Raw genomic sequence first — 23,715 nt, forward strand, 5'->3', positions numbered from 1 at the left:
ATTGACTACAATTTGTGCAGTTACTGTGTTGTTCTCTCATATTAGTACATATAAAGTGGAATTGTACATAAATCACAACTTGTTAGTGGGAGATGATAGTTTTATTTTCCACAGAAGGTATTGGATACTGGAATGGATTGTTTCATGTTGTGGTGAGGAGCTGTTTGGCCAGATTCAGTGCCTGAATTTTAGCAAATAACTCCAGAGTGTGGGCAAGAGAGTTCTGTGGACCTCTGCTGCACTGAAGACACTCTTGCTAAGTCAGTCACATGATAGAGACGAAAGAACAAAATACTGGAGAGTCCCTGAAAGCAGAGGCTCAAGGACAGTGCCCTGCACGGAAACCCATGCTGCCACTGCCCATGCAAGTCTTGTCTTCTAGGCAGACAAATGGAGAACTCTGATTTTTGGATCTGTTGGGAGGTGAGGGCAAGGACTAATTTACTTCTAATTTGAGTAAAAGACAGATAAAAAATTGAGAGGAAGAAAAAGGTAAGCTTTTCTAAAAAATGGGATCCTACGTTACTGCCAGGTAGTCCAGAACTGTTGACTGGTCCCAGTCTTTTCTGATTTTGTGACAATTTGTTTCTGCTTCCTGCAGTAGTTAAAAATTACTATTTTTCCCTTAATACAGGTGACTCACTGGCACAGTCCATACTTTTTTGCCTACTTCCCTGCAGCCTCTTCCTTCCCAGCTCTTCTTGCAGATATGTTGTGTGGTGGAATAGGATGTGTGGGCTTCTCTTGGGTAAGTTTACCAGGGTACGTACCACTATGTGGAAATGGTGCTTCACCTTGCCGAGATTTTAAGCATTTCAGTAACATTCTTCAATGAAATTATTGATTAATGGCAGTGAAGTCACAGGACTATTTTTATAGGTACATTTCCTTGACTAAATAGATGTTTTCACATAGACACCCTGAATGACTCCAGGAATAAAAGGCTATTTCCTCTTAGAAGTTTTGCCCTTGAAAAATGACCAGCATTTAGGATTAGTGGTAGCAGTGCTAACTTACTGGTAATTCATTAAGTAGTATGACTGATGCCTGTCGCCTGGTGTTGTTACTTCTCTTATCATCTGGATGAATGGAAAATTGTGTTTAAAAACCCCACATTCGTATGAGATGGGCTCTTCTCAAAAGAGATTGGTACTTGAGGTTGGAAAAAAAAAATGCAAGATGCAAATCTTAGCTTTAACATTTGATAGTCATGATTCTATGTGAGGCCCAGTTTGAAATTTTTTTAGTAAGTATTAGAAACAACATGCACAAAATGGTCTTCAGGTCCCTAATTTAGCTGTTAAAGTTGGCTAGTCTCTTCCTCTATAATCAAAAGACAGAGAGAGAAAGAGTTATGCTTGCTCTGGTAGATCCCATTTCTCTTCATGGTCTAGTGAGGTTGTTCCCTCTGTTCTATTTTTCAACCCAGGCGGCAAGTCCAGCTTGCACAGAGCTGGAGACTGTCATGCTGGATTGGCTAGGGAAGATGATTAATTTGCCTGAAGAGTTTTTAGCTGGCAAGGATGGCCAAGGTGGAGGAGTCATTCAGGTAAGAGGGGACATAAAAAAAAGAATACGGGATGAGTTTGTGGGCTTTATGATTTTGTAAAACCTTCATACCAAAACATTAATAAAGGAAAGATATATTTTTCTTCTGCCACATGGGTTCCTTTCAGATTTTCAGAAAGACTGATGCTCTGTGAGAATGTCCACAGGTTGGTAGGATCATCCACGAAAGTAATGATTTTGTTTTCAGAGCAGCTGAATTCTGAAACTCTTCTCTGTGAAGAACTGCTAGTAGTTCAACATAACAGCACAATTTGGGCTTAAAATTAAAATTATAATGTTGAAAAGTCATGTAGGATGGAAACTTTAATTTGTTGATCAAGTGAAGTGAGCTCATGCTTACCAACAATGTGCAGCAATGTTTTGTGGCTGAAAACAGAAAAAAAACCTTCTCAAATAGAAATATATCTGAGGATTTTGAGTAGAGGACTGTCCTAGTTTCAGCTGGAATAGGGTTAATTGTCTTCCTAGTAGCTGGTACAGCATTATGTTTTGAGTTTGGTATAAGAGGAATGTTGATAACGCACTGATGTTTTCAGTTGTTGCTAAGTAGTGTTTATACCAAGTCAAGGATTTTTCAGCTCCTCATGCCCAGCCACCAAGAAGGCTGGAGGGGCACAGAAGTTGCGAGGGGACACAGCCAGGGCAGCTGCCCCAAACTGGCCAAAGGGGTATTCCATATCATGGGATGTCATGCCCAGTATATAAACTGGGGCCAGTTGGCCTGGGGGGGTGGCTTGGGAACTAACTGGACATCAGTTGGCGATTGGTGAGCAATGGCATTGTGCATCGCTTGTTTTGTATATTCCAATTCTTTTATTGTTATTGTAATTTTATTATTGTTATTATTATCATTATTAGTTTCTTCCTTTCTGTCCTTCCTTTCCTGACAAGGATCACGAAAAGTGGTTACAAAGGCTTCCATGAAGTCCAGCTTATACATGTGCAATTGTTTACTTCAGTCAGTTTCCAAAACAGCTTTCCTTTTTTTCAGAAAAAAGTGTCAGAGATCAAGCAATGGATAAGAACATAGGAGACAATCTTCTATAAGTAGAAAAAACAGATTATAGTAGAAAGTCTATCAGTCTTTGTCAAAGAAGTTGAAATTATTTTAAGAAGTTCCTCTTATATAACAAAATGAAATATTGGAATAGTACAATAAAATGAAGAGCTGCTTAAAATTTTCACCTAAATGGTTCTATCAGTAGATAACACAATTTTTAGACTACACTGCAGTATCCAAACCAGAACAAAACTCCAAACTTTGTTGACTTAATGAAATGATGTTGCTTAATGAAAGCCTACAATGTCTGAACAGAGTATCTGTATGATAATGAATATATAATCAACGGGCAAACTTGCATGCATAATAAAGCTATATTGTTTGCCAGCCATGGCTCCACTAGCGCATGGTCTTTCTGCAAATGCAGACTCTGGTCACAACTATTAATCTAACTAAAATAGATCTCGACTATGGAAAAGACTGAATTTTAAATAATTGTTCTGTGCTCCTTTAATCTCTGGCCCTGGTCATTGGAGGCCAGGGCACAATCCATTTTATTCTAAGGTAGGCTTCTAAAATACATCTGAATTACATGCTAGAAGTGGGAGCTGCTTTGATCTCAGCTGCAAATGCCTACTGCATATTCCAATGAATTCTTCCCAGCATCTTCCCAGGCAAGTATGAATTTAACCCAACTGCTATGATTCTCCTAGGCAGAGCTGCACCTACACCAGTGTATTTCCTGTATAACTCTTTACTCATCTGCTTGCTCTGTTAGGATCTTTATTATTATGACTACTAGGGAGGGGGTTATGTTCAAGAAATCAAGGTTCTGTCATGTGTCTCAGCAGTACTTATTTTGTACCAGTGAAAGCAAGCAATTATGCCTGATGGTTATCAGCACGAAATACTGCCCTTCCAGGCTGACAATGCTGGATTGCCCATAATTTTAATCAGAAACCAGTCCGTTTCAGGAATCGAAAGTGGGCTCCGTGTTCCTGCTTACGATGAAGTAATTTGTGCTGCAGATCTTTTCTTACTCTTGAAACAATAATGATACAAATAAGAGAGCATGAGGCAAAGACAACATAAGTGTGTGAAAGTGCCAGTCATTCTCTTGGTAAATACCAAGTAATTATTGTGGTATTGGGTAAAACTGAGCCTGTGAAAATTGGCTCTTAATTACATTTGAAGGTCTATGTCGATATGAAGCACTTCTGTGGTGTGCAGGATGACACATGAAAATGGCAAAAGATGAAAGAAAATTTCAGTTCAGAGCTCTGGTGGACATGAACATCAGCTCTTGCTGATATTTCTTCCGCCTCTTGAGCCTGCTTGCCATGGCAACCTTTATTTGCTTGCGGTAAAAGGAAAGGTATCATCATCCTTCACTTAATGCAGAATACAGCATTCAAGAGGAGAAAAAAACAGCTTTTAAAATAAGTGGGAAAGCAACTTTCTTCCTGAAGCTTGTATCCTGCTGTTCATTCTAGACAAACTGCTGAAAAGTATAGCTACTTTGAATTTTAAAGAGCTTTCTTGCTCTGAAAAGAGAAAGTATTTTAAGGGTGAAACAAAATGAGACTCAGCCTATCTTTGATCTGGTAAGGAACACTGCTGATTTATCTTTCTTGTCAGTTAGCCGAATAGTTCAAGAACCAAGGGGGTTTTGCCTCAAAAATATTTAGTGCAAGACTTTGGTGCCAAGTGAATAGAAGAGCATTACAAATCAGGTTCTGCAAACTCTGTAGGCTTCAGTATAAAAAAGGTGACTTATGAAAACTGAGGCAAGGTGAAAAAGCCTGTGCCTATCATGAGACATCCAAAATCATTTCCAAGTTGCTGGATTCAGGTACCTTTAGGCTATGACCCAGGTGTATGTCAGGAGGCAAGATTCAGCTGGACAACAGGCCGTTCCTTTTCATCCATGTTTCTGTGCAAGGAAATTCATATAAGAACTGTTGTATACCCTGAATATGCACCAGCCTGGATGAACAGCCAGGAATGCTAGGACATCTTGTGGCATTCCTCAGAAGGCTGAGGCTATTCTTGAGCCCAGGTCATTTGCTTGCCCAGCCAGGCAGTCTCCAGAATAGTGGGGGCTTAAATTTCCAGATCTCAAATTAATGTCTTAACCTTTGGAATTTCCTACAGCCATTTTCTTTTATACATTTGTGCACATTTCTTTAATATGCATATTTCTTACATGTCTTGGAAAGACACTAACGGTTTTATAGGGCCTTCTCATTACAGGAAAAAAAAAAAAAAAGCTGTTTTGTCCACATATATCTGAAAGATTTTCATGTATCCCCTTAAATATATATTTTAATAAAAGTAATAATTAGTATTATTTCCCACATATTAAATGCAAGGGTGCCAGAGCTAACTTTACTGTGAAGAACCCAGGTTTAGAAAGGTTGTTTTCAGTGACTTGCCTGATGCGAGATGGCATAAGGTCTTGCACACAGGCTTTATGTTGCCCAACTTCGTTGTGAGGACATACAACTTACCTGAAAAACTGTGCGAGCATCACAATAAGTTGCAGTGGTTTGCACAAATGAAAAGTATTCTCGCCTGCTGAATTGCTGGAAAGGATATTTCAGGCAACATTGTCTGATAGTGTATGCCCATTATGCAGGTCTTCTGATTATGCAGTGTTCTTTAGAAAATTATATACTGCTTGTAAAAAAAAAAAGAAAAAACCCAGCTTCTCAGAAAATAGGTGATGTTCTTGACTAAAACATTTCTCACATCTGCTGGACACCCAGGACCCAAGTCATTATATTCTAGTTCACAGGACTGTCAGGAAGCATGGGGTTTTTTTTTCATTGTTACTTGGGTAACATTGTGCTAAGCATGGCAGAAATAGTTTTGCTAACAAAGACATGATGACAGAAGTTTCTCATCAGGAAACTTACACTGTGTGAAATTCATCTCACATTTTGTCAGATAAAGTTGAAGATAGAAGGAGGTACCTTTAGAGGAACCATTTATTTCAGTCTAGAATATTTGCCTAAAATAGATGGAATTATTGCTTTCTGGATGGGCTTACCTCTCTCCACGGAATACTAAGGGACCCTAAACAATTATTTTATCTCAGATATTTAACTTTTTAGGCAAATAAAGTAAGATGAATCAGATCTTGAAAGTTCTTTATGTGTAAGATGAAGATAATTGTGTGCATGCTCTTGGCATCATGAGTTTTGAGTACTACGGACAGGCATGATTTCCTGGTGTTCAGATGTTCTGATTAATATTCTGAGTTATGGTCTGGCTACAGACCATATGCAGAATAAGACTAAATGGGGAGATTGCCAAATTGTGTTTTCTGTAATTAATGGACAGAATTTCCTTCACCACTTGCTTCTACGTGGAAGTTCTACCTTACTTGACCCAAGAGGGATATTTGTTTTCCCACACCATTCTGTATCTGTAGTATTTCCCTCAGTTGCCATAATGCTGTATGCAGCAGCAGCAGCTATAAGAAATGCACAAAACCGTCTCCAGCTCATCTTTGTGCTCTGATCCAGACCCTGGGGTCTACATTCGTCAAATCCCACACCACCAGAAAGGCAGATAAAATACATTCATCATGGCAATACATTTAGTAAATATTTAGGGACTGTCCTTTTTCCTGCTTACTCGGTTCATGAGGCTCTTGAATTTCAGCTGGACTGAGTTTATTCACTGTTGAGATGTTGACGTGTAGAAGGCAGCTTTGTCTCATATAAATAGCTCAGCTAACTTCAGTATTAGGAGAAAGTCTGAGTTCACTGGGATCATTCTCATGTATGAAATCTGTAGGATCAGGCCCACCTCCAGTCATACTTCTTTAATAAGACTTCCCAAATATTTAAACATTTGTTGTCATTAGTAAGTATACAGAGGTCTTCAACAAAGGGAGGATAGAATTTTGGTACAGGATAAGAAACATCACTCCAAAATTAGCTAGTTGACACTGGGGATATTTCTGAGACATACTTATTAATACAAGCAACTATTCATCACACTGTTATGTGCTTGGCAGAGGAAGATTCGTGTGACAATTGTTCAACTTTGAAAGTACCTAAAAACTCGATCTTGTGAACGGACACCCAAACCCACTGAAATTTATGAACATGTTTACTAACTGTTACTTATAGCTTAAAAGAGCAGTTTAGAGCATGTTTCACCTGCCTGTTCTAGAGGAAAACCGTAAAAAGAATTTGTGGGAACTTGTATTCTCTTGTGAAATTTATGGAACAATTGATACAAAAAATTCCCCTCTTTGTTGTCACAGAGTATCCAAAAGGCAATTTAAACTCATGTTTTGTGAATCAAAGTGCAATTTAAAAAGTGTGTGACTGTTCCTTTCATCTCAGTGTTTTTGAAGAAGAAAACATCCATAACTAATACTTTGAAATGGAGTTAGCTATTTTGAATCATAACTTTTTTGCTTTTTCAGTGTTTTTTTCTCTTTTAGCCACAATAATTGACTTGCCGAGGGTAACTCTAAATGTTAAATAAGCGTTATAATTATGCATGTTGCTTGACAGGAGAGTTGACAGATTCTGATGAAAGTTAAATGTGTGGAAATATGGAGTAACAGAAATCAACAGTTACTCTGCCATTGTTACTGGTTAACAAATGATTGGTGCCTGGTTTGAGATCCTTTTCACATATGTTTAAGTCTATGAGTCCAGCTTTCTAGCACTGATTGCAAGGCTGGTGCCTAAACTGAAGAAGCATAGAGATTAAAGAGAGCAGACAGAGGCATCAGGAAGGAAGAGACCAAGATCAAATAGAGATTCCTCCCTTGCTGTCACACATATTCCTAAAAAGCAGGAGATTGCGCAGTTTCTCATATGCAGTTTCTGTTAATAACTTTGCAGATTCATACGGAAGAAAATGTTGCTTTTCTTTTTCTGGAATGTCCTTCTTTTGAACCGTCCTTCAATTTGTCCCACAGGGAAGTGCAAGCGAGGCCACCCTGATTTCACTGCTTGCTGCAAGAACAAAAACTATCAGATGGTTGCAATCAGAAAAGCCTGAGCTAACAGAAGCAGACATCATGGGCAGGCTGGTGGCCTATGCTTCCGATCAGGTGAGTACCTCTCAAAAACATGGAAACATGGGGTCTATACTTAACATTCAGACATCTCAATAGGTAGGTTAATTAAGTATAAACTGTGTGGATTGGTGACTATTTGGTTTTGCTTGTTTAAATCTTATTGTACATCGTAAGTGGGCTGGTATCTCATGTGCACTAGCATAATACAAAGAATAAGTATCCAGAGGTCAGTGTTACATAAATATTACTTCTTTACAAAAAGAGCTCATTTGAAGTAAATAAGGATACTTGAGTAAGGTGTTAATTTCAGTTGTGTTGAGTAAGTCTAGACCATCTTTTGTTACATCTAGGCTTGTGTGTCCATGTGTGCACACATTATTTTCCTCCTACATACACATGTGCAAACAAACACACGTACATCCTCCCCCTGTATGCGTGCATGGGTGGAGGTGCATGCACACAGACAAACCTAGTGCATGAATATAAAGCAAATTGGTCATAGTACTTGAAGAAGCCCAAACGTTTTTTTCTTTTTTTTTTTTTTAAAGAAAAAAAAATCCTAAGATCTCCATGTATCAATCCAGCTAAGAAATCTTACAAGAAAACAGAAAATGTAATCCTTGATTTCTGACTGTGAGTGGTATTTAGCAGACTGAGTTAGGCTAAATTCTCAGCAGGCCAGGACCATGAGAGGCTTTTACTGTTAATGAAAGCAAATTTTAGTCTTGGCAGTTCTGCTGCTCCTACCTTTCTGACACACTAATCCTGCTGAAGGGCCAAGCAATGTTGTTTCTCTCAATAGCTGTGACATTTTCTTATCTACATGTCCATGAGATAGAAGAAACTTCCTTGGTACTTGATGTTTAGTTTAAAGTAATATCTGATTATGCAGAATAAAATGGCCAGGTTTCAGGCTTACCTTGATTTACTACTAAGTTTATGTTAAAAATCACTGGAGAACAAGTTAAAAGTACACTTGCTCTTTGCTGGTGGGAAGAGGGACTACACTTCTAGGGTGAGAAGAGTCAGGACAAGAAAATATGAGGAAAGATAAGCTGTGTTCAGAAGGCACAGAGGATGTTTGTCCTTTTTTTTTGTGTGGGACCCTAAGGTCTGTATTGCACAGACGGCCAGTCCCAGAGCTCAAACTCTGACCCAGTGATGCACAAAACCTTTTACTTGTTTTCATTTTTTGTCCCATGTAAGTGGCAGACCTGAAATGAGGACTGACAGGCCTTCCTGCCTACTGAAGGTCAGAGGATCTTATGTTTACAGAAGGATTTGCCTTAAGATATTGCTGACCTTTCAAAGCAGATTGTTGCAGAGCTCACCGGTCCTTCTGCATTAAGAACAGACCTGCATGACTCATAGGCAGTAATCCACAAAAGAAAGTAAACCAAAGCCATTCTGTGGAAGAGAAAACCATGCACTGACAGAGAGCAACGCTGCAAGAATGCATTAGGAGGGAGGTAAAAAGCTGCCTCTCGAGACTCAAAGCAGAAGGCTGAACTCAGATCTCATGTATCTTGGGAGATCATTTTAGCTTCTAGGCATTTGGGGAAAATTTTTATCGCATCGAAATAATTTTGCTTTGTGTTAGTGAGTACAGAGCAGGACTGGCAACTAATCTTTCCCCAGTAACTACTTGGGGGGTTGGAGAAAACAGATGAGGATGCCTGTCTGTTTTACTGCCTGGGCTATCCTGGCTGAGGCTCCTCTTGCAAGGGATACTGCATGTGAGACCTCGGAGCTGAGAGGAGCATCCAGCTACCCCAGACAGTAGACACCTGACCAGGATTGGGACCAGGACAGAGGTCGGAGTAGTTTTTTGATATTCTCAAAATTTCTCAGGCCATTTTGTTCATCAACCTTTTTTTGCCATGTTTATTTGGCTACCTTAAGCAGCTGCCCATTCATTTCACTGATTTCTGCTTGGTTCCTTGCTCTCCTCGAGGGTGGTGGGAGATTCCCGAGTACTTTGCTAAGGACTAGGAATTCCATGGAGCAGCAGGTTACTAAAGATTTGTTATAATATTTGTTATAATGCAAAAGCATCTTGGCAGTTTTAACCTTAAGGTTGTGAATGGCTGTGGTTATCAGAGAGCCTTACTGCAATTTTGGAGGCTTGAGGAAGCAGTTCAGAGGTTCTGACTGGCTAACAACCTTAGTGTGTTATTATAGTTTGCTTATTTGCAATTCTTGCATAAATCAGCTATAAAATACCTCTTCCTATTGTACACTTGAATGAAGTGTGGTATTGCTATGGTACACACATTGTTTTCCACTTCAAAAAGTTATATTTCAAGTCTAGACTTCCAAATTTTCTCAAGTTGGTGCTGAATTAGTTTACCAAAATGCTTTACCAAGAGGCACTGATGAGATACAAGTTAATAGTAAATCTGCCTTTAAAACATGTCATTCCAGAGATATGTGAAGTCGAAAGGCAAAAACTTTATCTTCATCTGGTCTTGTTCAACCTATGTTTTGGCTTAATCTTCTCCGTGATTATATGCTAAATTAGAATAGAATTAGTAAGTGCTCTTGTAGGCACTAGCAAGAACCAACAAGATGAGTAGGATGGAGATTATGAATGAGAATAGACACAATATGAAAAGGTGAGGAATTTTTCTCTTTCAAATTAATGACAGTTAATGACATTGTAGAAGGTGAAAGGTAAAATAGCTTTTTTTGGTTTTAGTTATGCTCTAAAGGAGAGTATTTTGTGGCTAAGCATACCTTTTACTGTTAATAGGTTATTATTGTATCATACGTCACAAATGTATAAGAATTTCTTAATGGTATCTTTGTTTTTATTTACTGAGATGTGCTTTTAGGTTCTAAAAAATATTATTTAAGGGCAATGCAAATAAAGTGGGTTATAAATAAAATAACATATTGGGAATGATCCTTAATTGCCTAACAAAATGAATGAATGAATGATTGAACCACAATTTAGTCAGTAGGTAATCTAAAAAAAATGGTCATGTAAGAAAATATCTCAGTCTATACCATATCATAACGTATATTTTTTTAGAGTTCAGCAAAGCTGTGCACCTTTAAAATATGCTAATCAGCAACCGAATCATTATTAGGCAAGCTGATTATCTACATGTCTTTTGGTTGATTTAGAGACAAATCCTGAAGCTCTTAATCAATCCTACCTAACTGTGAACATGTTAATTAAAGCTCTCACTAAGGTTAATTGAACTCTTGTCTGAATGATGCCATGGCAATGGTCTCAAGAATACTTCAGGGTTTCTATTACTGTATTTTTGTGTGTGTGTATGTATATATACAAATGTGTGTCCATCTGTGTGTCTGTATGAAAGAGGGAGCGGTATGTATTGGTTACATACCAGCAACAGTCCCAGGATCTCAAGTATTGCTTTACTTGAAAGAAATGAATTTTTTTCTTTTTAAATTCAAATGAACTTCTTACATTCCAGTAAAAGGTATCTGTCTTAAAACTTGCTCATTTCCTTGTAGGCTCATTCATCAGTGGAAAGGGCTGCATTAATTGGTGCTGTGAAGATTAAAAAAGTTTCTTCAGGTGATACATTTAGTGTTTGTGGTTCAGCCCTGAAGAAAGTTTTGGATGAAGACAAAGCTTCTGGTCTTATCCCATTCTTTGTGAGTACTGGATTTTAATTAATCAGTGGATTTATTGCTTCTGATAAGCTATTTTTGACATGAATAGATGATCTCATCCCTAACAGAGGGATCGATAGGCAGCCTAGCTAGAATACTAGGACAGGTTCCATGAGTGTTCTTCACATAGCTTTCTGTGCAGGAGGAGCAACTAATTTGAGCAGCTGGTTGCACTTCTCAGCAAAAATGATGTTTTAAAAGGACTTAAAGTTATATTAGACAGTTGAATAAATGGAGGTGAATTTTGTAGTTGCAGGTAATCCTGCAGTGTTATAATCTCCTAACACTTGAATTCTGAAATGCCTCTTTTACAAAGGTATACCTTTATTTTTCAGGTTCTAACTTACTTACATGTAAAACAAGTTTAAAGGCAATAAATTAAATGATGGTATCAAACTTAAGTATTTTCAAAAACCAATAGTTTCCACTCCTCACTATTTCAGCAAATAAATGAACCTCCGTAATACACCCCAAATAATCATCAAGATCAGATATTGTCAGACAGGTATTTGTGAGTATATGACTTGTCTCTATGAGGTGAGCCGTAGGGAATCTGGCTGTGGAAGCTTTAGGTGGCATCATTTCTTGTTATCTGTCCACTTTCTTTTCCTGTGATTCCTGCTTCCACAGCAGTCTAGCAAAAACAAATGTGTTTATATCTCAGTAGCTAAAGCTCATACTCCCCCAGTTTTTGACACAGAACAGTGTTAGATTGGATAAAATTCTGAAGTTTGGTTCTACTATGATAAGCACCTTATTGAAAAGAATATTTGCTTATTCATCAGATCTGATCCTGCTGTCAGTTCAGAACACCATCTTATTATTTCAAGTTAAAACAAGATATTACCATTTGTTTTTTTCATGGAGTAAGTAACCTCTGATATGTTTTTGTACATCATCAACAAAATGTTTTGCTCATTTCCAAGCATTATGCCTCTACAAAACTTGCTATAGACCATGGGCTGTATAGATCTATTAAGGGGTATAATTTACTACCAAGAACATGTTTTTACTGGCCTCCACGGAAGAAAAATAGGAGGGAAGAAAATATTTTAGAAACCAAGAACTTCAGAAATGGGATTTTTTAAGACAGTTAAAAATATGTCATGATTTTTTTCAGAAAAGTCATGTCTGACTTGACGGTTGTTTCTTTTCTTTCATGTGTTAACATTTTGAAAAGGGCTAATGTGACTTAAACTTCTGTGAACTGTTTTCAGAAGAATTAACAGATTAAGCTTGCTTATAGTCATGGATAAGTGCCAAATGGGACAAAGAATCTTCAATTTCACCAAGCTCTTTTGAAAATGTAATCTTTTTACTCTTCCTGTTATTAACCTTTAGTGTCTGTTTTTATGTAGTATGAGGATGACTAGGGTGAAAAGTGTTTTCCATATGTATAGAATGCTGCTAATTCCTAGCCTGCCTAGAACTAGTGAGTCTTCGGAATGACCAAACACATCCCATCAATTGCTTTCCAATATAAGAAGACTATAACTGAGAAACAAAGCATCTCTAGGGCTTCCAAAATGAACTTTCTTCTGTGGGCTGCACCCATTGAAGTGGAGATGTGCCATAAGGCATGTTTTATTTCTCTGTTACATGGTACCAGCTCAAAAGATCTTATATAGGATCCTACTTGTTTATCTCACTGTTAATTTTAAACAGTTACAAGTACAGCACTATATCACATCTCTGTGCACTAACTACAAAGTTAATGTGTTTTTTCCTCACCTTTTGTCTATTAACAAAAAATTGCAACTTGCCCCTGATAAATATTCATTCCTTATTAATTTTTCTATGTGTAGCAAAAAGAAATAAAAAATTCTGTTTTATGTACTCAGTGACACCTTTACAAAGGGTGATTTAACTGTTGTTTTTCTTCCTCTGTTTGCTTAGCTGTGCAAAACAGGCTTTCAAAGACAGCAAAGGCTCAGTCTGAGTTAATATGGCCTGTACCAGGTCTTCCATTTATTTGTATACATAAAACATGTCAGCTTAGATTAAACTAGATCTCATTATCCTTATGGTTGGCCTCTTAACTGAAAAGGTGTGTTAATTCTCTGTCATGCTGAGCAGCAGTCCATGCACTGTATTAGTGCTCCCTTTTCTGGCTCGCAGATTTCAAAAGCCTTTCCATTTCTTTTGTTCTTGAGTAATTTGGTGCTATTTTATTTTGTCCTGGTGACAAAGATATGCACATTGCCAAGGAAACACCTTATGCCACTTTATTCCTTGTCTCCCTGTATTCACTGATCCTTCACTAAGGGGAGTGATTCAACATCAAAGCAAAAAGTTTAACAGAAGAAATTCTGCCTGAAGAGACTTGCAACAGCAGAGAGATCATTCCTAATGAAGACATCTTGGTTGCATCCAAGCTGATGCAGTCTTCCTTATCAGCAAAAAACCCAAGTTTTGTAGGGAATTTGTAGGGATTAAAAAGGAAATTAACTAGATAGAAGTGCTTTGCTTGTAGAGGTGAGTGGAGAATCAGGGGCGCATTTGCTTGGTGTGAAACAGGTTCTCTCATTACAGCAATCTGGTAATTATAGGTTTGCTTTTCACATACATAGGATTTGGCAGTCGGCCTGTTTTTGGGAGAGGCATTGTCTTTAAAATGAGTCTTTGAATTCCTGTCCACCATCAATATCTTTTAGCACTAGTAATGTGTATATCATTTTGTTCAGTGAAGGCTATTGCCAATTAGTGTACCCAGACGTCTAGTTTTGGTTTCTAATTTGGTTTCTAACACAAGTTTCTAATTCAGACTTGTGTTAATTTGTCTCTCAAAATACTTTTGCAGAAATTGAAACAGAGATATTTTCATATAGTAAAGCAAGCAGACTGTGCAAACAAAGCATAGTGTCAGGTGTTGAGGCACTGAAGTTGCTACGATTTACTGAGGAGCAATTTCCAAGTGTGGCTGATATGCAGCCTTTCATCTGGCCACCAGTTAAGGGAGACCTTTAAAGCATGTACTGAAGTCATGTCTATTTTATTAATTATAAATGCTAACTGGTGGCTAAGCATGTGTGTAAATGCCTTTCTCAGTTGGGCCCTATGCTCTCAACTTGAGACAGGCCTCTACGTTGGATGATTGTTGACCAGGATTCTCAAATGTGGAGACCACTAAGTTAAGCACAGCTAAATTCAGACGTAGTATACACTGCATTCAAGCCTAGTTCACTTGAACATGTGTAAGTTCATAAAGCCTGTGAGCTTTATGCTGTCTTTCATAAATCAACACGGATATATTGCAGCTGGCATATATATAGTACAATATACTTCAACAACCTCATCCAGTATAAAGCTGCTGTAAGGTGATCGCCTTGCTGCTGAACAAAGGCCCAGAGTGAAATCTTTCTGATTCTAGCTGAAATGACTCTTCTGAATGATGATCTGCAGGATATTAAGAAGCAGGCTGTTTGTATCTGGGACTCACTTGGGAAACAATAAATCAGAATTAGAATGACAGAGGATCCATCTTTTCAGCAGAAGTTAACACTTAGATCCTGACCACAGACTTCCATTTGGAAGAAGCATTCTTGAGACACGTACAGATGTCTAGGGTGACGTTTCTTAACCCACAGTTTGTGAATAATTGCTGTTTCGTAGAATACTGAATGGTGGTTTAGTAAACTGTTGCAGTTTTTTTCAAGCCACAGGCATTCTCCTGAGTACAAGCTGGCAAACAAATGAGTAGGTGAAAACAAAAACAATAAGAGAACATTGAAAGTTCTGCTTCATTTTAGTTAATTGCAAATGAAAAGCTTTGTGGCGAAACTGTGCAAAATGTGTCCACATCTTTTTCAAAAGCTGTAGGAGGTCTTCCAGTTGAAAAGATTGAGAGTCATTGCTCTCAGGCATCATAAAGATTCATGCGTGTTTCGTGACATAGCTCTTGATTTCAGGAAAGTAATACATGAGATGACTGATGCAAGCATTTTAGCTGCTTTGTATTCGCAACCAGGGCTGAGTCAAATCTGAAGTGCACAGCCTGAAAAGGAGAAGGCCTGCAGGCTATACTGAGCCATCAGTCCCATTTCTGTGATGCAACCTGTCTCCCGCCCTTTGCACAAATGTGATTTTGCCAGTGTTATACAGATCACAAATTGAGTTAGATTCATTGTGTAGTACTGAGGCAGGGTGATGAGAGTCCTGACAAGAGCACATGCTGTCACTTTAAGTGGTTTCTGAGAATTAGAACAAGTAGCTTTGAGGCTTAGGCACCTGCAGAGAGGACAACAAAATTATTTTAGAAACATGCATACTTTACAGAATAAGCCATTATTTAAACAAATATGTTTGAACTCATATAATCTCTCATTGAAGCAACATACTCCTTATTCTGATTAGAAAGAGAATACTTTAACTGCAGTACAAAACTAATAACAATGTGTAACTTTCTTTTGTGAAATCTCCATCGTTATTTCAGTTGATGGACTAGCCAAGATAATTTCACTCTAATCTTGACAGAAAGTCCACACCATATTATCATAAAATATATATATAAATGCATAGCTAAGTCTATAGTGCACTCTATTTGGGTATTTTCCAATCCAATGGGTTAACCCCTACTCTTTATGTATATAGAAAAATTAGAATTTTCATCATGGTATCCTCCATTTCTTGTGACCCAATTTGTAGATCTGTAGTTCAGCCAAAGATGATTGTGGGAACATCTTGGATAGACAGCAATGCAATAAACATATTTTCACTCCCTACATGCATGCCCTCTTAGTAAAAAAGGGAGCAAACTTACTCCCTTTAAAAAAAAATAATCCTGCAATCTTTTTAAAGCAACCTCTCTCAAAGGATGATTAAACTTCCAGAGAAGTCGTAATGTATCTCAAGGCACTGTAATTATTCTGTTCTTCTCATGTGTCTCAGGAATATGGGAAGGCCCAGTATAGATACAGATCAGATTATTTTGAGGGAAAAATGTGTTGGCAGCAAAATTTTATTAACTATATATTCAATGGGCTTCTCATTTTCAGAACTGTATTTGTTTCAAACTCAGGTTCTTAGTAGCTTGATACAGAAAAAATACTGAATTGTTCCTTTCTTATTTTAATAATAACTCTTCCCATAGCCAATATTTTTTATTGGTGCAATGAAACATGATCGTAGCAATTAATATTGCTGTAATTGTGAAGTTGGGGGAACATGTGGACTGTCAGGGATAAAATGTTTTCAGGGTTTTATATGACTACATTTAACCAGGTCTGCCCAATACAAAGGCAGGGCATGACTTCCTCTAAGAGTGTACATAAATTCATATGAATTGAGTACTATATGAGTACTTTCCATTAAACAGAAAAACTCAGCTCCCTACAACAATTAAAATATCTCTGAGGTATATGGTATAATATAGATGCAGAAATGTTCAAAAGTGTACTCAAAAGAGAGGTTTTACCTCTCTAGCAATAGATTATTGAATTAGTTCAATGTTCTTGGGATGTATAATTTTAAATTTCTGGCTTTTTGAATACATATCTACTTGCCCTTTTTATTGTATGTTTGTTAGTGTGGGATTTCCTGGAAATTTTGAAAAATCTAGTTTAATAATTAGTAAAACAACCATCTTTCACTTTGCATGAATTCTCTAAAAACCTGGAACCTGCGAACAAAAATCCCATCACATTTATCCAACTGTTTGTCTCAGATTATTTTTCCAAGATGCCAGACCTTTCTAGTGTGCTGTTGCCACTTTACTTCATAGAATGAAAAGAAGAAAAAGAAGCTTGATGGGATATGTGAAAAGCAAAACCAAACAAACATGTTAAAACTTCATGAGAAGTTATTGGGAGGACTAGTTCGGGAACCCCCAGAGGGAAAAACAACTCTTAGTCCTGAGATGTGTACGGCACCTGCTTCAAGATGTGACTGTATATGATTTGTAACAGTCTACAATATCCAATAGCTGGTAGAAGTGAAAAAGTCAATAAAACCTCTAGCTTGAAAGCGGGTGACAACTTATGAGTGAGGATAAGTGTTCAGGGGAACAAATAAAAGGGTAAAATATTGGTAGCTATCAAGCAGCCTGTTTAATTAGAGCAGAAATAAGGGCAAATGTGTATCACCTTTTAAAAAAGAAGGAAAAAAGACCCTCCTGAAAAAGCTGGCATCATTTAACTTTTGAGTAATGGGAACTCCTAAAATTAACAAGATATCAGTGAAATGCAGGAGAGACCGCATGTGAATGTCCAAGCTAGAAGAATACAAAAGAGCATACACTTGGCAAGTGAAACATGGTATTAGGCTAAAAGAGATTATAGAATTTTGGCAAACAATTTGCTACTGGCATAATTACATGAAATTATTTTTCTCAGAAGTGGAAATCTTGTTGTGCTGGAGAGAGACTAAAAAGCTGAGAGCAGATAAGGCCACATCAGGTAACGTAAGCATGAGCAAAATCCTTTGCTACAGAAGTGCTTACTCACATCACAATGACTAACAGAACAGGGCAAAAGTCCACCCCATCCCACACACTCAAGCCACCAGCTGCACCTCTCAGCTGGGCACCGGCAACTTGTCCCTGTCCTGCAGCAGCTCTACAGCTAAGGCAGCAATGACAACAACGCACGCTGCTGTGCAATGAGGACATTCTCTAGTATAGCAGGAAGACCTACTGCACTGGACAAACTAAGCAGATGCTTAAGAAATAGAAGATATTACTTGGCATGTTGGATGAGCCAGAGAAGTCCAATGCAAAGAAGGAACCACTGGAAACGTTTCCTGATGGTATCACTCCTACTACAAAGGAGAGCAGTGAACTCAAAGGCCTTGCGTACCTACTCATTTTAGAGCTGTAAAACAAAAAGGCACTGCATGGAGTTTTAATATATAAGTGTATCTATGTTTTGCTGTGACAGCATGTTTGTTTCTTGAAAGCTCTAGTGGGTTGACAAGTATCACCTAGGTGTTCCTTTGTCTTCTTATAGGTCTTGTCATGAATTCACTGAGGAATGTGCACATATACACGCACCAGAAAAATGGAGCTAGTTGCAGATATATAGGGAAAAACAATGAAAGCAAAAGATAGTGCATTGACAGTGTACTTGGCAGAGAAAGTAACCAGAAGTACAAAAATAAAATACCAAAATTCTGGATTTTACATATTAATAGTCATCTCCTGGCTGTACTATAGTTTGTGTGTGACCTTGGATAAATGATCTAATTCCTTTGAATTTCAATACTCTAACTAAAAACCAGCATACTTTATTTGCTATTTGAACTGTAAAGTGTCTTTTATCATGGAAAAATCCAGTACAAATCAAAAACCACACCCAGCCTTTGTTAGTGCTTACAAAAATGAGACAAGGTGTTTAAAACATAAGTGTAGCAATGAAAGATAAAATAATGTCAGTTTGTATGCACTTGGTAGTTGGTTTGGGGGGTTATAATTCTACCTGCATATTCCCAGTAAATTACCATAGCTCATTTTCACCTAGTTATATTCTCTTTCTACTGTGAAACTTTAGCATTTTATGTTGCCTCTGCTTCTGGCTCACTGGTCATGCAGCAGGATACATTGAGTGAGACATTAACAGAATGAAGGAGGAATGGTTCCAGTATTTTAGGATGAATTTGGGAGAAGAAGTTTCTCTGGGAAAAAATCTTGCAAGCCTAATAGTGAACATACGCTACTAGTGAACAGGTCCCAGGCTGCAGGTCCATTGAGCACAGATCAGCTACAAGTCTCGGTTACAGAGCTGTGGCTCTTTAATTCAGGCAGTAACATTTTATGATCCATTCTGTCAACAGGAATTCCAGCACCTTTAAGTTGCTGAAGTTCAGAGCTTGCTTATATACCATAAACTGCAAATCATTTTGATGATAATTGATATGTGATGTTAGTATTGGGCCACATGATAAGCGTGTGGAACACATAGAAAATACATAAAATATAACATTAATATAATACTGTGACTATAATACATTACTTATCAGTCAATTTTAGATTAACATTCAATTTTATGCATCTGACTCAATGGACACTTATGGGACCTTTGAAAAAAAAAAATACTAGATTCTCAGAAGCTCTACTGATGGACAGGTATTGGCTAAAATAAATTTATTTTGCCCTATATCATCTATTCTCTCAGTTTATTGTTGGCTTTGCAGACAGGTTTTTTTTTTTTTCATTTGGTAATTTTCTTTGCTGTAACACTTAATTTTATTTGCCTTTGTTTTTTTGGCTCTGCAGTTCTGTGCGACACTTGGAACCACACCTTGCTGCTCCTTTGACAAACTGTTAGAACTGGGTCCTATTTGTAAGTCTTTGCTGCTACTTTCTACAATTGCAGATACAAGTTTAAGCCATGCTGAGTCATTTCCAGGGCATTGTGCAGCATCAGTGTCCAAATTCAATAAGGCTACTTATAGATGAGACCTTCAGTTACAGTTTGCTTTCTAATATTAGGTCCAGCAGCAAACTTGCATTCTCAAACCGTTAAAAGAGTACAGAGGGCATTGCCTCAAGGGTTTTTTGGGGGGCGCATATCTTGGAACGCTGTCAGTGAAAAATTACTGTAAGTGCTTCAGCCTGTAACACTTTTCTTCAAGCCCTTCTACCGGCAAGTGCATCTAGAGCAATGGTGAAGATCAGGGGAAAGCTGAACTCCAGTTCTCCTCTGCACCAAGTGTTTTGTTTCTATCTGGTTCTAACGACTATAAAAAGCAGAGAAATATGCACCAAAAATTCACATGTATTTTCCTTAATCCTTCCTCTCCCTTCCTCGATTTCCTTCCTCTTGCAAGAAAACAGGACAAATGCCAGTGTGTTTAATACCGTGACCGAGTCACGGACTCTTCTTAAGTATTTCTGTGTTATGGTCTGTGGTGTCAAGCTTTGATCTGCAAAAAGGCTTGGTCAAAAGCACACACTTGCTGGCTGATGAAAATGCAGCAGAAGCACACCATATCTATTCAAGTGTACGTTTAGAACTGAAAATTTATAGCTATAAGCAATTGGAAGCAGCCTCATAGAAATACAGCTAGATTTGACGTTCTGTTACTTTATTCAGGTGGGGCCTAAAACATTTGGGGTTTGTGTGGTGGTGACTTGCTCTGTGAGGTTTCCTGCCCTTCAGCACAAGCCCCAGAGACTCAGCTTCTCCCAGTCCTCCTTTCTAAAAAGGTTTCTAGTAGTCTGCTTAGCAGCTAGAGATTATTTTGCTGTTCAGGTTATTTCTATAGACCTGACCTAATAAAATAGTGACACCAATGCTTTTAGGTATAGCAACTAATCACGTGTTTCACCCAATTGCTCTCAATGATTTTCTGCTTGTGCAGCAGAGACCAGCAGAAGGATTGTGCACTACTCAAATCATAAGTGTCATGCTAGCTTTTCTGCATGCAGGTGAATTTTCTTCTTAGTATACATGAGCAGTAGTTCTATGAAATAAAGGCAGTGTCTCAAACCAAGTATATTTGAAAATATATAATCAGTTGAAATTTGAACATGTTTTCAAATAAACCTAAGCCGTGGATGTTATGAATAATGTTTTATTAGCCTTTTCCAGATATTTATGCAAAAAGAAAATGTAGTTCACAAGAATGCAAATCCCCGCATGAACTTGATGCCCAATTGCAGATCTGAATGGATATAGCTCTGTATGTGGAAATACCTATCAGAATTATTTGGTGACCAGTGTAAAGATGTTGTGTGGGCTTCAGTCATCAACTCATAGACCAGAATTGTTACCATGTGCATTAATACAGGTGATCTGTAGCAGAGTGTGAATACTAAATTAGAGAATACATGAGAGGCTCATATGCTAAAATATTTCTGCAGAAACCATTCAGTGACTAATCAAAACTAGCACTTTCTTAACCTTTCAATGCTTGCTCTTGCATAAGTGTCTCAGTCCTTGAAATAAACAGTTTGCTGCACATAGTTCAAAAGCATGCACAGGCATGTATATCAATATGTAAAAAATATTATTACCATAGAAATGATAACTACATCTCCAGATACGTCTTTTAAAAGTGTATTTTGTAATGGCTTTTAAATCAAAGTAATTTAATATTTTATGTTGCTTAATATTAATACGATAAACCTATACATGTAAGGACTCTGTTCCAGCAGAAGTCGGGAGGAAGAAGAATATGTTACGTATACATCTTTATGTATTAATGGAAACCCAGATGGTAGAAACATTTAATCTCTTAATTTAATTTTAAATTGGGAAAATAATAACATCAAAGAAAAATCTCTCAGGCACTTGGTTTCATGCAAATTAATAGGGCTTTTTAATCTTCTGTTTAATTTATTTCCCCTTCAATTACTTTTGTTTTAGGTAATAAGGAAAATATCTGGATGCATATTGATGCAGCCTATGCTGGGAGTGCATTCATCTGCCCTGAATTCAGGCATCTTTTAAATGGAGTGGAGGTGAATGAAGTGTTTCTTCTCTAGCAGCCTGCTAAAACCTTGCTCTTCCATAGAATTTATGTTTTTCTTATGCATCCAACATTAATGGCTTTTCTAGAATCTCTGAGTACGCTGCACTTCAGTTTGCACCACAAATTACTGTATATACATTACTTATGTTTATATAATTTTTACTGCTTTATTCTGGGAGTGTGCAAGTTACAACAATATGTAAAAATTTGTCATTCAGAATAGCAAGTAGTAGTAAATCAACAAAGTGTCTTACAAAATAGAAAAAAGGAACTTTTTCCCGAAAACCCAAAAAGGCACGTTTATAACACCCTAATTCTATATTACACAAAAAAGAAAAGTAGTTCAACAAATTAATGAGCCGCTTATGTTTGATTTTTTGCTTATATCCTGAAAGTCATATAGGATACCACCAGTAACTGTATCTCAAACAGACAGGGTTTAATAACCGAGAGCGCTAAATGAAATATTCCCCCAACAGCACTCCTATTCCTTTTTCCTCCCTTGCTGAGCTACTTGGCATTCAGTTGCTTAGATAAGAATACTTCAATTTCCTGCTGCTCTCTTCAGACAGTCAGATAAGTCCTCGTCTTCGACGTTAGTGGAGAAAATATTACTGTTTGGTAAAGCCAGAAGTTTAAACACAGCACTGATAGGTAGTGACTAATGAAGAAGAGGAGGGAAAACCCCCTCACAAATAAAGCACTTCTTTCTGTCTCTTTTTTATCAGCAAATGAAGCTTGTTGTAATTTCCTGTGGGGGAATATTTTTTTAAATTATTGGTTCCTGAAGGAAATGAAACAGCATCCCTTGTCTGGGCCAGCATTTGTCATAAGAGTAAATATTTAACAACCATGAATAGGTTTCCTACCTTACATAGAACAGGGAGATAGACAGATAGATGTATAGACAGATAGACACACAGATAATCTTCTCTTATGAGAACAATCGTTAATTGTTTACAAGTGACAGGGAAGGTTATGAGAAACAAATGAGAACAGAAAAGTGCTATATGGAGTAGTCAGACCCTGGTGCTGCCAGGCCCCCGTCTCTCTTTTTTAAGGCTGGTGGCTTCTGCCTTTGTTGAAACACAAAACATGGACGAAGCCTTTCCCACACGATGTCTGTCTTACCTACCTGGGTTTCCTCTGATGCCACGCCTAAACATATGTCAACTAAAACGGGCCTGTTACATGATTTCTATAAACATGTATTGTGAATGCTTGTTCTGTGTTGGTTCTTCTTTTGACTTAGATGAAAAAATGACTTCTACTAAAAGAAAATACCCTGGCAGTAAAAAAAAAAGCCATTTCCTGGTCAGCTGTAATTTTATGAATGAATGTGATATGCAGATTATGAACTAAATATATCACTTGTCTCTCTATATAAGAAAGCTTAGTGAATCATTACTGGAAATTGGGATATGAACCACAGTGGATGTTCCTGAGTATGCAGATTTTTTTTTGTTGTTTGTTTACCCTGAGATATATACTTTTCCATAACATATGTATCTAAAAAGTATAGTGGTTAGCAAATGCTCAAAGTGTTGATAATACCAGTAACCTAATCTGCACACCTAACCTGAATTCCAGCCCCCAAATAAATGAAGATTTAACTACAATAGTTATTAAGTAAGGTGACATCAGCATGAACATTATCTATAAAGACCCAGTTCAGGAATTCATTCATAGTTAAGGTGTACTCAGACAATTTGACAAAGTTGTATCATTAGCACGTGGATCCTTTTTGTCTTTCATAATTCTGTTTTTTATTTATCCATTCTCAGTTTGCAGATTCATTTAACTTTAATCCTCACAAATGGCTCCTAGTGAATTTTGACTGCTCTGCTATGTGGTAAGTATTACAGTAAAAGGAAACATTACAAGAGACAAAAATCACATGTTAAATTAGTTTGCCTTTCTTGCAGTAAACATTTATTTACATTTCTCTATTGAAATGAGAAGTTCTGGATAGCTTTAACTCTTGTAAATTATTTACAAAATTCACTCTTTCATTTAATCCAAGTTTCAAAAAAGTAAAATT

General features: G+C 37.4%; 1 protein-coding gene across 7 annotated transcripts in view; it reads left to right on the top strand.

The window, feature by feature from the left end:
* Positions 1-23,715, top strand: part of DDC (dopa decarboxylase) — an 80,240-nt gene that overhangs the window by 30,821 nt on the left and 25,704 nt on the right. For all 7 annotated transcript variants that reach the window (XR_005932225.1, XM_030011894.2, XM_041123089.1 and 4 more), the window contains exons 3-9: positions 635-748; positions 1,430-1,549; positions 7,518-7,652; positions 11,106-11,249; positions 19,474-19,540; positions 21,569-21,663; positions 23,459-23,526. Coding sequence is in view for 6 of the 7 variants with exons in the window: in XM_030011894.2 (XP_029867754.1) it covers positions 635-748; positions 1,430-1,549; positions 7,518-7,652; positions 11,106-11,249; positions 19,474-19,540; positions 21,569-21,663; positions 23,459-23,526 (743 nt within the window). In the remaining variant the exon portion in view is untranslated. The remainder of the gene's footprint in view (positions 1-634; positions 749-1,429; positions 1,550-7,517; positions 7,653-11,105; positions 11,250-19,473; positions 19,541-21,568; positions 21,664-23,458; positions 23,527-23,715) is intronic.

Source organism: Aquila chrysaetos, chromosome 4 (assembly GCF_900496995.4).
Source record: "Aquila chrysaetos chrysaetos chromosome 4, bAquChr1.4, whole genome shotgun sequence".
Lineage (NCBI taxonomy): Eukaryota > Metazoa > Chordata > Aves > Accipitriformes > Accipitridae > Aquila > Aquila chrysaetos.